Source organism: Pongo abelii, chromosome 18, assembly GCF_028885655.2.
Source record: "Pongo abelii isolate AG06213 chromosome 18, NHGRI_mPonAbe1-v2.0_pri, whole genome shotgun sequence".
Taxonomy (NCBI): Eukaryota; Metazoa; Chordata; class Mammalia; order Primates; family Hominidae; genus Pongo; species Pongo abelii.
The window spans coordinates 15,785,933-15,796,639 of NC_072003.2; the positions used below are offsets into that span (position 1 = coordinate 15,785,933).

General features: G+C 50.5%; 1 protein-coding gene across 6 annotated transcripts in view; it reads right to left on the reverse strand.

The window, feature by feature from the left end:
• Positions 1-3,181: 3,181 nt before the first annotated feature.
• Positions 3,182-10,707, reverse strand: part of SNX29 (sorting nexin 29) — a 584,658-nt gene continuing 577,132 nt past the window's right edge. For all 6 annotated transcript variants that reach the window (XM_063717589.1, XM_063717588.1, XM_054534732.2 and 3 more), the window contains one exon: positions 3,182-9,004. In XM_063717589.1, the coding sequence (XP_063573659.1) occupies positions 8,878-9,004 (127 nt within the window). In that variant the 3' untranslated portion in view covers positions 3,182-8,877. The remainder of the gene's footprint in view (positions 9,005-10,707) is intronic.

Here is a 10,707-nt window from a genome sequence, read left to right on the forward strand (position 1 = left end):
GCCTCCTAGGCTTTAAACGATCCTCCCATCTCACCCTCCTGAGGAGCTGGGACACAGGCATGTGCCACCATACTCAGCTTCTTGTGTGCGTGTCTGTGTACATGTGGTTGTGTGGGGGTTTTTTGGTGGAGATGGAGTCTTACTTTGTTGCCTAGGCTGGTCTCTAACCCTTGGGCTCAATTGATCCAACCCGCCTTGGCCTCCAGAAGTCCTGGGATTGCAGGTGTGAGCCACTGCACCCAGCTAGTACTTAAAGCATTGCCTGCCACGGGAGAGGTCACCAGGAACAGGGCAGGGCAGGAGCCCTCCAGAGGGTTGTGATCAAGTGAGTGACCCAAACCAATGTTAAAGGTCGCGGTGGGTGCTGTGTGGAGAGGAGCCTTGAATAGCAGTGTGATGGCAAGCGGGGGGTGACTGGGGAGGACGGTGTGGCACCCACATCATGAGAGGTAATAGCAGCTCTGACCATGGTGGTGGTGAGGCGTGGGAGGGTGCTAGAAGGAGTTGGGTGTAGATCTATTTCAGGAGTGGAGCCAAGGGCAATAGTGCACCTTACCTGTCTTGCTCGCTGCTGTATGCCTGGCAACTGGTATACAGTAGGTGCCTATTTCTTACGGGAGTGAATAAATAGGAACCTGGTCAATTAGGAGTTACGGGACAGAGGCAAGGACTGGTGGCCTCCACAGCTGCTAAGATGGAACCCCTACTTCCTCAGCTGAGGAGTCAAGGGTAGGAGCAGTTTTGGGGCAGAAAACGAGAGATGCCTTTTAGTTTGGTTTGAGATGGTCATGAAGTGATAGAAATGGAGTGTTGGTTAGGCAGTCAGACATGAGGCTGAGATAGGTGTGGGAGTTGATGGTCCACGGAGCTCTGTTGCCCAATACAGGAAGACACCAGTCATACAGGATACTGAGCACTTGAGATGCAGCTCGTCTGAGCAGAGCTGTGCAGTGCGTAAAATAACACACTGGTTTGGCACACTTAGTACCCAAGAATGCAAAATATCAAGTTTCAAAAGGATTGCATGTTGAAATGACAATGTCTTCGATGCATTGGGCTAAATGAAATAAACTATTAAAATTTTCACCTGCATTTTAAAAATTTTTAATGGGGCTACTAGAATTTGTTTTTGTGAAACAGGATCTTGCTCTGTTGCCCAGGCTGGAATGCAGTGCTATGATCACTGCTCACTGCAGACTTGAACTCCTGGGCTCAGGCTGAGTAGCTGGGAAGACAGGAGCATGCTACCATATGTGGCTAATTAACAAACTGGGCCGGGCGTGGTGGCTCACGCCTGTAATCCCAGCACTTTGGGAGGCCGAGGAGGATGGATCACGAGGTCAGGAGACCTAGACCAGCCTGGCTAACGTGGTAAAACCCCGTCTCTACTCTTTTTTTTTTTTTTTTTTTTAATTAAAAAAAGCCAGACATGGTGGCAGGTGCCTGTAGTCCCAGCTACATGGGAGGCTGAGGCAGGAGAATGGCTTGAACCCAAAAGGCAGGGGTTGCAGTGAGCTGAAATGGTGCCACTGCACTCCAGCCTCGGAGACAAAGCAAGACTGTCCGGGGGTGGGGGGTGGGGGGGCTAGGGTGGGGGAGAACCACCTTGTTAGAGATGGGGTTTTGCTATGCTGCCCAGGCTGGTCTTGAATACCTGGCCTCAAGGTGTCCTCCTGTTTTGGCCTCCCAAAGTGCTGGGATTACAGGCCTGAGCCACTGTACCCGGCTGAAAATTTTAAATGGCATACTTGGCGCTCATGGTATTTCTGTTGGACAGCGCTTGTGGAGGTGGAGGTGGCGTTGGGAGGGTCACTTAGAATGGTGCAGGACAGGAACAGCAGCCTGAAGACTATGGGTTGAGGTCCTTCCGTGTTCCCCTAAGTGCAGCCTCCTGATTTAATGCTCATGGCAACGCAGCTGTGGGGTGCCTGGTATGGTGCCCACGACACCCCCTACCCCCCAGACACAAATGGTTACACACTGCCTCCATCTGACAGCCAACAGCAGCCTTCGCCCAGCTGGGCTTTAAGGCCCACCTGCAGCAATGCCCTTCAGGCGGCCCTGGTGGGAACTTACTTTATGCCTGGATTCTCGTCCCAGGAGCCTTTCTTTTCTCTGTTACCATAACTGGGTTAAAAATGTTGACTATGTTGTTGTAGGGTCTGAGTATTTAAGCCAGTGTAAATTATTTGGGAGGTGTGGGGGCAGTGTCGAGTTTTTCATCCCTTAGGTCTCAGCTTAAGTCACTTTAGCCAGCCAGTTGTGGCTCACACCTGTAATCCCAGCACTTTTGGAGGCTGAGGTGGGCGGATCACTTGAGGTCAGGGTTCGGGACAAGCTTGACCAACATGGAAAAACCCTGTCTCTACTAAAAACATAAAACATTAGCCAGGGGTGCTGGCGCATGCCTCTAACAGCAGCTACTCGGGAGGCTGAGGCAGGAGAATCGCTTGAACCCAGGAGGCGGAGGTTGTGAGCGGAGATCGCGCGATTGCACTCCAGCCTCTAGGCAACGAGAGCAAAAAACTCTCAAAAAAAAAAAAAAAAAAAAACTTTAGCTAAGAGGACCCCTTGGCCTTAGCCCCATGGCTCTCCACTGGCCCCCCTCTCCCCAGGGGACCTCTGGCCTTGTTTGGACATCTGTCTGTCATAACTAAAGGGGGTACCCCTGGCGTCTAGCAGGTGGAGGCATCCTACAATGTACGGGACAGCCCCCCACAAGAGAATCATCCAGTCTCCAATGTCAGCAGTGCCCACACTGTTAAATGTAGATTCTTGGTTGGGACCAAGAATCTCTAATTCCAGTTACTCTTCTGCAATATTAACTGTGGTCTGAAATTATCTGGATGGTTGAATTCTGTACAAACTTATTTTATCTGTCTGCTTCATGTCCAGTGAGACTCCAACAGTACACCTTACCTGTCTTACTGCTGTATGCCCAGCACCTCGTATACAGTAGGCGCCTAATAATGATCTGTTTCTTATAGGAGTGAATACAGGGGTACCTGTAATGAGTGTTTTTTTCTGTTTGAAATTTTAATTCTGCATTGCCAGTTTATCCAGATCTGCCTAATATAATTAACTCAAAATGAGATTTTGTTGCATTTCAATTCAGTTGATCACATGTGTATTAAGTTCGTCTCAATCTCCAGTTGTTGAAAAAGAACTGAGACACAGACCATCCACTGAAGTATCTAATTTATAAAATGTCACAATTTTTGTCATTGTAAAGAGGTTTATCTCAACCAGGTTGTAACAAAATTTCCACAGCTTATTCCAAAAGAAAATGTTAATACAAGAGATCTTAAAAAATTAAACACATTTGTTTAAAAATCCTATTATGTAAACCTTAACATAAGAGGGTAGTTAGGATAATACTACAGATTTCTGGACGTTTCCACAGACTTCTAGACCTTATGTACACACAGACTATGAGACTCTAGATACGCGGCCCGCTTACCCCTAAGACGGCTCACTGGGAGCCAATCATGGGCGCCCCCTAGTGGGGTTACCATCGCTCCTCCATTCAAAAAAGACTCGCTTCTCTAAGAAGTCGGTGTCAGGTGAGTAAGCGTTCTACCTGACGGCTAAGCCAGGGATGAAGAGAGGCTGACATTCTTCTTAGGATGAATCCTGGATAATAAAAATTCTAATTAGCTCTACCCCCATCCCCTTCACTCCGGGAAATTAACGGTCTCTGGGGTCACTTATTGAGCGTTTAGTTGCTCTGGGTGCCAGTGTACTATCCACCATTGTGTGTGCTTCTGTCCTCAGTCCCAATTTTTGCAAGGGCATCCTCTTTCTTTCCTATACTGACAGTGAATGACTGGTGTTTCCTCTTGCCGTTCATGGAGACCAGCGGCAGAGCTGAGCAAATTTGAGGGGAAGGTGGGGGAAGCCTGGGTGAGTGGTTTTCTGGTTAGGATGGGAAAACATGTATGCACCAGTGAGAATTAAATTCCTGGGCCTTAAACCACGAGTGAATCTAGAATCTTCCACTAGCAGGGCTGCTTGTTCATGTCATAGGCTCAACCATCTTTTAAGGAAGCCAGATTGCTTTTTCACTTCTCTACAGAAACTAGCTATAAGGAAGGATACGCAACTTAGTTGCTGGGATTTAGAAATAACTGCGTGCTCCATGACAGAATTCAGAGTACCCAAATCGGGCCCATAAGATGGCAATGGCTCACAGCTAGAGTGAGGAATACGAGCAATGACTGATCCAGGCACATTTCATCAACCATGGGATGAACAGTGGGATCCGGTCTGCCCAGAGCTGAGAGACCCTGGATGCTACACCCTTATTCCTATTGACCCAGGAGCTGAAGCTTTATTTTAGAAACATAATCAAGATTGTGTATTAGAAAAACATGAAGATGAACTTTTTTGGCACAGAAATGTGAGATAAAATATACAGTTCTACAACTGTGCAAAATTAGCACGGAAGTCAATCTGAAAACAGCAAATATTTAACAGTAGCTTTAATGAATTAATGCACAATATTTTGAAAAATACTTGTTACCATTGACCTTGCTCATAAGCAGATGACTGCTTTCCAGAAACACCCTACGTCTGCCGTGATTCCGAGCGAAATGCCAAGGCAGAGTCAAGATAATCATTACCTTTGGGGCTGAAACCTGGGCATGAGGCTGCCCCTTTCGGGGATGCCTCCTAGCCAGTCTGATGTACTGGGGAAGGAGGAGTTAGGCGGGGTCTTTCTCAGGTCCCAGGAGCTGAAAACCCAGCCCTTCCTTTGCCATCAGTTCTGCGCCAAGGCTGGAAGATGCGTTTGGAGTGCAGGGCCTCCCCCGTGTGGGCGCTGCAGCTCACATAGGAGCTTGGCTGAGGGAATGAAGGATTCTAGGGGTGGCTGGAGGGGAGGGAGGGGGCTCACTGGGAGCCCAGAGAACATGGCTGGGCCTCCCTGTGAGGGGCCGGATGGAGTTGCAGTGCCATGGGGGCTTGAGCAGGTGGGGCAGGAAGGCCGAGGCCCTGGAACCCCATGAACTGGTTCTCAGGGTGGGCAAATAGTCCCATGCCAGAACCAAGAGAGGTCAGCCACTGCTCGCCTGGGCCACAGAGTCTTGGCTCAGGGTGTTAGGATATAAGCAGCCTCCAGAAGGCAGAGCCTGCTGTGTATTAACCAGGTAGGCTGGTGGGCTTCACTCCTGTTTCCAACCCTGGGTTGTGATCACTGGCCCCAGTGCCTGTTTGTTGCATCAGCTACAGCCATGCTATCAATCTACTTGGTGTAAACAACTTTCAAGTGCCTCTGGTTTTTAAAGCACAATACTACCTGCCATGGTTCTAAAAAATTACATGGTTATCAAAGAATTCATCTTAGTAAGCTCCAAGGTATGAAGCCAGGGCCAAGGGCTGTGATCAGATCCAGTCCACATCCCTCCCCTTCCTCAATTTTGCGAGATGGCACCCTCGTTTACAACTCCACTAGATGATCCCTTTTGTAGCCAGCAGGTCCCTAGATGCAACTGGTGACTGGATATGAAGATGGCTACCACCACGGACTGTAAGAGCCTCTTCACTGAAAGTGTCTTCCTCCACCAGGGCCTGTCGGTAGAGAAATGCTGGGGGCTTTGAACCCCAGCTCCACACTCTAAAATGGCTTGCCAGCAACGTGATTGCAGCATACCATTAAGTGCGAATCAAAGCAGCTGGAATTTCAGACTGATTGTAGGAAGAGTGGTTGAAGGTTCTGTCTCAGGTCAGGAGTGGAGGGCTAGGCTAGGTTTCTGGCAGCCTTCAACCTCCCTTCCTTGGAAGCTTTTCTCTCTCTGAAGGAGAGGCACCTCTGCCCAGCCCTACCTTTACTGAGTCGTCTTTTATCTGGGGGGAGAAGGAAACAAATGTGAAAGATGGAACCTGGTGATGTTCTGTTTGAGCCACAGCAGGCCATGAAGAGAGAGGATTTGGTGTGGATTCTTCCTCCCAGCAGAGGTGGTCCCAGAAATCCAAGGCCCTTGAGAGAGAGGGAGGTGGGGCCCCCCTGGTTCCTCTCTGAGTAGGGGAGGGGACTTCTGTTCTCAGACGCTGACTTTGAAAACCCCCAAGTAATAATCTTGGAAGGAGACAGATGTGAGGTGCAAGCAACCCTTTCTGCAGGGGTGTCTTCGCCACTGATGGATGTGTCACAGACTAAGCCAGCCCTCAGAACTGAATCCAGGCTGAGGGGGGCAGATGACAATTCATTTCCAGGGTGTGGAATTCGGGCACCAGGTTCCAGCCACAATCTTGCTAGGCCTGGGGGTGTCTGCCCTGTTACTCCAGGAACCGGGAACCCTGCCAGTTGTCTATTGCCTGAAGTTCATCCCACTGCACTAGAGAGCAGGATGGGGTGGTTCTCAGTAGCAGGATGGACCCAATCATTGCAGAACATTCTATGGCATTCCAAAAAGAAGGCTTCGGGGAGCTGCTGTCATGTGCTGGCCACCAGCATCTCTGAGTGAAAATAAGAGGAGAGATGGTCTGGATCTATCTGGGAGATGACTCTAGGGTCTGTGCATGATCACGGGAGAGGTACCAGGAGCAGGCAGCCGGGATGGTCCCCATGTGGCTCCCAGGAACATGCTCTCCACATTTTGGAGAGCAGGACAGGTTTTCTGTGAAAAATTCAGCATTATAAAAGTGGGAGGCAGAGTTTCTCCCACCAGTTCAATATCAGCTGAGAGCATACTTGTCACGGGTTAGTGTCTATCAGCTCTGGGGGACTTTTTTTTTTTTTTGCATTGTTAACATCATGTGCAGAGTGTCCAAGGTGCGTCCTGGTGTGGGGTATCTGGAGAGGGCAAGACCCGATTCACATTCTGCGTTTTGGGGGCAGGTGTCAGAAAAAGTGTGGATCATAAGCCTGGGTCCAGGGGAATGTTGGAGATCGGAGGTTCCTTTCTGTATCCAACAGAGAAGATCTCCAGGGCAGGTGCCGCGGGTTAGGGAGGCGGCACTCCTGAGACGGTCTCTAACCTCGTATCAAACACCTACTTCAAAAGGACCGATGTGGCCTAAACCCAACCTGAGGGGCCGTGACATACAGCAGCTTGAGCTTTTAGATGGTCCCTGCCTCAGTCCATTAGGGGGCTCTATTTAGAGTCGCCAGCCACGTGGACTGATGTGTCCTCCGGCCCTGGAATTTCAGATAAAGCACGTGTAGTGCAGCAATGTTGGCAGGTGAGTTGGAAGACCAGGTTGCCTTTCCCGGATGTCTTGGGTCCTCCACACTCGCAAACTGACTGCAGGGTCTGCACCTCCATACAGACTCCGGCTCACTTGGTCTCACCGGGGCACGGCTTACCCGGCCCCAGGTCCCCTTGGAAGTCATGTAGGCTGCCTCGATTTCTCTGGGGGCTGTGAGTGATCTCGCTCTTCCTTAAAGGCCATGAGCAATCTTCCTTCTTGCTATGAGGGAAATGCACAGTAGAAACCTTCCAGATGATTCTCTAGAGGTTTCCTCGAGCCAGGAGATGCTCCGTGCTCACCTGGGCAGTTCACATTTTAAGCCACTGAGTTGAAGCAGTTCCAGGACAAACCCATGGCTTGCCATCTAACGGTCACCTTCCACCTGCTTCTGTGTCCTCAGGTTCTGCTGCGTTTCTGCCTCAGATTAAGGCGGAACACACAAACCTAATCTTGCATAGTCCGTTTCACAACCTCCTTCCTAGTTATTTCACCCCAGAAACGCAAACTGCCTCACCTGTGCTGAGCATCTGAGGATGGCGCTCGTCCTGCGAGGTGCTCTGATGTGAGCTCACTAGAGGAGCCCCGAGAGCTGCCCAGCTGCTGGTCCCCATCCTCCTCTACACCTGCTAAGGCCCCTGTAGTCTGAGAGCCCCCCTGACGTGGGAGGAACAGAGGACTCTTAGGGGATGCAGAGTTCTGTTCTCAAGAACAATGTGTGTGTGGGGGGGGGGGGCAGACAGTGGGTAGAAAATGTCTTCAGTGGTGAGAAACATGATCTGTTGAGTGTCCACACTGGGTCCAACTTCACAGACATGAAGCCTAGTGTGAAAACCATGGAACCTTCTACAGTGGTTCCCTGAGTCAAGTCTCTCATGACTGTAGGGCCAAGGCTGCTTTGGCACAGGGTTGATGACGCCAGGTTACTTAGGTTGCTGTTGATGGCTGGACCAGATATCCGAGTCCCCCCACTCCAAGCCTGGTGAGGGCCTAGGTGGCCTCAGGCTACCGAGCGCACCGGTCCTTCCTGAAGCCAGCCATGGGGAGGTAGGGGAAGTTCTGAGAACTCAAGTTACACATCACTAACGGCTCCTTATCAAGGTCACAGGAATATCCCTCTGAAAAGTGAGCTGTGACAGTGCTGGGTGTCTAATGACCACTGGTGGAGAATGCAATGAAAGGAACCAGAACCCGGACCCCACAAAGCCAGCCATTCCTAGGTTAGGCCAGGTAATAAACTTAAGCAAAAGCAGAGGCTAACAGTCATTCTAGTCCCCATGTGGGAAAGAGTGGAGAGGCTGGCTCCGCAGGAACCTTCCTATGTTAGGGGATCAGCTGTGCATCTCAATCAGGGGGCACCCAGCCTGACCTGGTGCCCACCCTCCTGCCAGCCCTGAACTACAAGGCGGCGAATGAACAGTCCCTGCAGCCTAGGGCAGACCCCCAGAAGCAGGACTGCGTGTCCCAGTCTGTCCAGCGAGGCACCGCCTTGCTCTCGGGTCACGGGACTGTGCGCCTCGAAGACTGACTAGTTTAATGGGGGTGTTGTGTAACTGGGGGGGATCGTGTGCTCTCAGGGTCACCAGGTGGACGTGGTCGTCACGCCGAGGTGTGAGGGGCCCGCAGCAGTGGCTGAGGAGGAGGCAGCTGGCGCGACGCGTAGAGCCCGTGGCTGGGGCTCTGTCGAGGTCAGAGGTCGCCGCTCTGGGGCTCCACGTTGCGTGTCTCCCGGGGCTGACCTCGGGACAGTTTGGGGAAGCGGGAAGACGCTTTGGGCTGGCTGCTGTTCACGGGCTCTCCGGGCGGGGTGATGTCGCTGAAAGAGCAGGGAGAGAATCGGGTTAAGTCTAGGGTTGAAACACAAATGACCGCAGGCCGGGAAGGGGAGCCACGTGTGGGCAGGAGCGATTTGGTTGGGAACTCTGACCGGCTCATTGGAGCCGCCTCTGGCAAGTACCACCTGGAGAAATGAGAAACAGGTATTGTCACATGAACTTTCCATCTTTTAACAGCACTCCAGGGCTCCAAGCTTGGCTGTGAGTCTGAGCTAGCTCATGGTACCACTGTTCTGGTCTGCATTTTAAGGCTATGAAATAACATCCTAGGCACAGTTTTCTTCCCCCACATTTTCTTTGATCCTCCAGCAAAGGTATGCTTCTAAATCCAAGGCGACTTTGGAGAACACTGTAAAGCCACAAAAAATGTAAAAGATGTGTAGCAAACACAGGAGAGGGACTTACTGTGGAACTGATCCTAACAAAATAATCAGGCCCTATAGGCCAGAGTCTAGTTGAAGGTTCTCTGGCATGGTATTGTGTTGAAGAGCCAGGAACAGTGGAAGATACCAAGAAGAGGAGACACGGATCCTGGTTGTGAAGCAACACGAAGGAACACACAGCACAGTGTTGTCGGTCCCAGGGCACGGGTCTGGGTTGGGGGAAGCCCTCGGCACATTTTTGAGGGGACAGGGTAGAGGCTGGGAGGCTGCACCCTGAGAGTGGAGGTGGAGGGTGCTCAGCAGCAAGTCCTGTGATGTTGCATTTTTAAAAAATTGTTTTCTGGGGACAGTCTGTCACGCAGGTTTTAGAGTATGATGGTGTAATCATAGCTTGCTGCAGCCTCAACCTCCTGGGCTCAAGTGATTCTCTCACCTCAGCCTCCTGAGCAGCTGGGACTATAGGTACTACCCACCATGCCTGGCTAACTTTTTAATTTTTTTGTAGAGATGGGGTCTTGCTGTTACCCAGGCTAATCTCAAGTGATCCTCCTGCTCAGCCTCCTAAAGTGCTGGGATTACAGGTGTGAGCCACTGTGCCTGGCCAATCCTTAATCCCACGTGTGCAGTCCCTTTTGTCAGATAAAGGAATACATAAATTCTGGGGTTGGGAATGTTCTTACTCTGTCTACTGTAGCCTATTTGAATAGAAAGTAAAGATTAACAGGACTTGAGAATGATCTCTGAATGGTAAGATTACAGATGTGTTAGAAAACAGAAGTAAGAAAAATCTTCAATAAGTATCTCACTGGGACAAAATGCTTTCAAACAAGACAAAAACCTAATAGGATCAACGTCCACTCCTGTGTCCTCAGCACGTCTGTGGTGCTGTGGCTTTCTGGATGTGAGTCCTGGACCCACTGGACCCTATAAGGGAAGGCAGGACCGTGTCCACAGCTAGCTCCGCCCTATCTGTGGTTCAGAGAGACCAGAGACACCTGGTGAGTGTCACATCAGGAACATCCACCCCCAGCTATCTCCAAGCCCAGTTTCACAAACCACATGACTTAAGGACACACTTGCATTCATAAAGAAATCGTTCCTCTAGCGGGTCCCTGCAAGGATCCCTGAAATAACCCAAAGTCTTCATGTATCTCAGGAGTGAATCTCTTTACAATGACCTGCTTTGTGCTGCACTTTTCCAGGGACATGGCCACTGTGTGAGTGAGATGCCTCTCATTTCAAGTTTGACACCCTAACAAAATGAAGACCCTTTTAATGATCTTCTCCCATAAGTCAAGTTG